Below are 4,747 nucleotides of genomic sequence, written 5' to 3' on the forward strand. Positions count from 1 at the left end.
TCAGTTTGAATTTCGACCTTGGGTTTATTATCGGAGGAACAAACATGTACACAGAACAGAAATATGATTGGATTAATATTGTACATGTAAAGCATACTTCATATAGACCGTGAATATGTAAGCTGAATTACAGAAGTGTATTTAGTAATATAGAATATGTAAGCTGAATTACAGAAGTGTATTTAGTAATATAGAATATGTAAACTGAATTACAGAAGTGTATTCAGTAATATAGAATATGTAAGCTGAATTACAGAAGTGTATTTAGTAATATAGAATATTTAAGCTGAATTACAGAAGTGTATTTAGTAATATAGAATATGTAAACTGAATTACAGACGTGTATTTAGTTGAACAGCTGCAATTAAGTGTGACTGGATATGAGAATAAATGAATGCTCAAAGCGTACATACAGCGCTACGCATCATAAGGTATAACATTGTACTACTACTGTGGGTTAGAATAATCCGTTACATTAACATCTAATTTGACAATATACATTGAGGACCTTTATGCATTTGATTTTACAAAAAAAAAAAAAAAATGTCTTCCATAAATCCCTCGAGATAAAACATGGGAGAAATACAAGCCATAAAACACACTCAAAATTAATATGGTCCCTCACCACGATACAAAGTTAAGAGACAGTAGCCAGGTTTTAATATGGTCCTTCACCACGATACAAAGTTAAGAGACAGTAGCCAGGTTTTAATATGGTCCCTCACCACGATACAAAGTTAAGAGACAGTAGCCAGGTTTTTCATCCAATTAGCGACAGATTTTCATGTAAATATTCTAACATCTGCATAAAACAATATTCGTATTTTCTCCACCAGAGATGGGTTTCCATCAAACTTAATTTGTGCGGATAAAAGACTGTGGCGTAGTGCACATAAAAAGTACTTTTGCTGTTAAATTCCCAATAGAAGTTAAATGGGTTTCCATCGCATTTTCAACTCTTGATGGTTTTGTCACAAAAAGAACAGATGTGTTATATAGCGAATGTGCCCACTCTGGTCTCTAGCCAACAGCTTGCAAATGCAGTACGAGTAGGATACCTACATTATGAGATTATTATGGATAAAAGCGATATTATTTTTTCATTTTGTCAAACGGCAACCAAGTATCTATCAATCTGTCAGTGGAATAAGACCCTCGATATGTATTGGAAAGGAGCATCAAGCTCATCACCGTGCACATCCACCACCCTGTGAAGCTCATCATTTATTTCATCTGAAGCCTAATAAACTGCATGCTTTCCTGAGTCGTAGAGGACCACACAACATGTCATCGCCTGACTCCAAGTTGACTTCAATATGATGGTTATTATATCAATATTTAAGCATAAAGGCATTTCCACTACCATTTCTTGCATTATTAATTTTTTCCCGACACAAAATAGATCCCACCGTGTCGAACAAACAAATTGTCTGTCGGCATTTCTACAATTGTACCAGTATTTAATGTTTCCATCCAGCCCAGTCGTAACTTCTTTCATGCGTCAGATAATTCATCCGCATGAAATGGTTGGATGGAAACATGGTTAGTGTCAGACAGGGCAACAGTCATAATTACCAGAGAACATCATTGAAGAAAGAAGTAAACATACACATTCACAAACAATAAAAATAAATATACAATAAAAAAAAAAAATGTATATAACAACATTTATAGTACATGCCAATATTAAATGTCAATTGTCTGACAAAAAAAAAAAACTGTTGGTTTGTGAAAGGGTAGGCGCTTCGGGAGGGGAAGGCTTATGGTTGGTTAGTACTGGAGAGGGTTGTTATGGTAACCAGCCATGCTGGGCTGTGATTGGTTGACAGTCAGCCAGGCTGGCCTGTGATTGGTTGAAAATCAGTGAGCATGCCCAGATCAGTCCTTGCCGGCATCGATCTTCTCTTGTCGTCGTCTCATGATCTCTTGGAGCTCTGAATCCCCACTGCTCTTCTGGAGAACAGTGTTACAGGCTTTAGTTAGTTTCACACGTCCCAACAAACACTGAACAAAAATAGAAACACAACACGCAACATTTTTTAAGATTTTACTGAGTTACAGCTCATATAAGGAAATCAGTCTTTTGAGATAAATTAATTAGGCCCTAATCTATAGATTTCACATGACTGGGAATACAAATATGCATCTGTTGATAACAGATAACTTAAAAAAAAAGATAGGGGCGTGAATCAGAAAACCAGTCAGTATCTGGTGTGACCACCATTTGACTCATGCAGCGTGACACATCTCCTTCACATAGTTGATCAGGCTGTTGATTGTGGCCTGTGGAACGTTGTCCCACTCCTCTTCAACGGCTGTGCAAAGTTGCTGGATATTGGCGGGAACTGGAACACACTGTCGTACACGTCGATCCAGAGCATCCCAAACATGCTCAATGGGTGACCTGTATGGTGAGTATGCAGGCCATGGAAGAACTGGGACACTTTCAGCTTCCAGGAATTGTGTACAGATCCTTGTGACATGGGGCCGTGCATTATCATGCTGAAACATGAGGTGTTGGCAGTGGATGAATGGCACGACAATGGGCCTCAGGATCTCGTCACGGTATCTCTGTGCATTCAAATTGCAATCGATAAAATGCAATTGTGTTTGTTGTCCGTACCTTATGCCTGCCCATACCATAACCCCACCATGGGGTACTCTGTTCACAATGTTGACATCAGCAAACCGCTCGTCTACACGACGCCATACATGCTGTCTGCCATCTGTCTGGTACACATGAAACAGGGATTCATCTGTGAAGAGAACACTTCTCCAGCGTGCCAGCGGCCATCGAAGGTGAGCATTTGCCCACTGAAGTCGGTTACGATGCTGAACTGCAGTCAGGTCAAGAACCTGGTGAGGACGATGAGCACACAGATGAGCTTCCCTGAGACAGTTTGTGCAGAAATTCTTCAGTTGTGCAAACCCACAGTTTCATCAGCTGTCCAGTGGCGGGTCTCAGACCATCCCGCAGGTAGAGAAGCCTGATGTGGAGGTCCTAGGCTGGCGTGGTTTAACATGACCTACAGTTGTGAGGCCGGTTGGACGTACTGCCAAATTCTCTAAAACGACATTGGAGGCGGCTTATTGTAGAGAAATGAACATTACATTCTCTGGTAACAGCTCTGGTGGACATTCCTGCATTCAGCAGGCCAACTGCACGCTCCCTCAAAACTTGAGACGTCAGTGGCATTGTGTTGTGTGACAAAACTGCATATTTTAGAGTGGCCATTTATTGTCCCCAGCACAAGGTGCACCTATGTATTGATCATGCTGTTTAGTCAGCTTCTTGATATGCAAAACCTGTCAGGTGGATGGATTATCTTGACAAAGGAGAAATGCTCACTAACAGGGATGTAAACAAAATTGTGCACAAAATTTGAGTGAAATAATATTTTTGTGCATATGGAACATTTCTGGGATCATTTATTTCAGCTCATGAAACATGGGACCAACACTTCACATGTTGTGTTTATATTTTTGTTCAGTTTATGTGTATTTTTGTTACATTTACTGTGTCTACCCACTTAACTATAAAAAGAGAAATGTGGGGCTCAAGCCCTAAAACAGCCCGACAAGGAGTGTGTGTGTGTATTTCTGTGTGTGTATGTGTGTGCGTAAGTGTGTGCGTGTGTGTGTATATGTATGTGTGCACGACCATTCAAAAGTTTGGGGTCACTTAGAAATGTCTTTATTTTCCATGAAAACATACATGAAAGAATTACAAAATTAATAGGAAATATAGTCAAGACGTTGACAAGGTTATAAATAATATTTTTTAATTGAAATAATAATTGTGTTCTTCAAACTTTGTTTTCGTCAAATAATCCTCCATTTGCAGCATTTACAGCCTTGCAGACCTTTGCTATTCCAGTTGTCAATTTGTTGAGGTAATCTGAAGAGATTTCACCCCGTGATTCCTGAAGCACCTCCCACAAATTGGATTGGCTTGATGGGCACTTCTTACGTACCATACGGTCAACCTGCTCCCACAACAGCTCAATAGGGTTGAGATCCGGTGACTGTGCTGGCCACTCCATTATAGACAGAATACCAGCTGACTGCTTATTCCCTAAATTGTTCATAGTTTGGAGCTGTGCTTTGGGTCATTGTCCTGTTGTAGGAAGAAATTGGCTCCAATTAAGCGCCGTCCACAGGGTATTGCATGGCGTTGCAAAATGGAGTGATAGCCTTCCTTCTTCAAGATCCCTTTCACCCTGTACAAATCTCCCGCTTTACCATCGCACCCCCAGACCATCACATTGCCTCCACCGTGCTTGACAGATGGCCTCCACCATGCTTGACAGATGACCTCCACCATGCTTGACAGATGACCTCCACCATGCTTGACAGATGGCCTCCACCATGCTTGACAGATGGCCTCCACCATGCTTGACAGATGGCCTCCACCATGCTTGACAGATGGCCTCCACCATGCTTGACAGATGGCCCCCACCATGCTTGACAGATGGCCCCCACCATGCTTGACAGATGACCTCCACCATGCTTGACAGATGGCCTCCACCATGCTTGACAGATGGCCCCCACCATGCTTGACAGATGGCCCCCACCATGCTTGACAGATGACCCCCACCATGCTTGACAGATGACCTCCACCATGCTTGACAGATGGCCTCCACCATGCTTGACAGATGGCCTCCACCATGCTTGACAGATGGCCCCCACCATGCTTGACAGATGGCCCCCACCATGCTTGACAGATGACCTCCACCATGCTTGACAG

The 4,747-nt window shown here is 41.8% G+C and overlaps 1 protein-coding gene across 1 annotated transcript in view; it reads right to left on the reverse strand.

Moving 5' to 3' along the window:
* Positions 1–4,747, reverse strand: part of LOC115193076 (epidermal growth factor receptor kinase substrate 8-like protein 2) — a gene marked incomplete at its 5' end in the record, with an annotated part of 34,744 nt that continues 29,997 nt past the window's right edge. The window contains one exon of the mRNA XM_029752061.1: positions 1–1,953. Within this exon, the coding sequence (XP_029607921.1) occupies positions 1,879–1,953 (75 nt within the window). The remainder of the gene's footprint in view (positions 1,954–4,747) is intronic.

The sequence above is a fragment of the Salmo trutta genome, chromosome 4 (genome assembly GCF_901001165.1).
Source record: "Salmo trutta chromosome 4, fSalTru1.1, whole genome shotgun sequence".
Lineage (NCBI taxonomy): Eukaryota > Metazoa > Chordata > Actinopteri > Salmoniformes > Salmonidae > Salmo > Salmo trutta.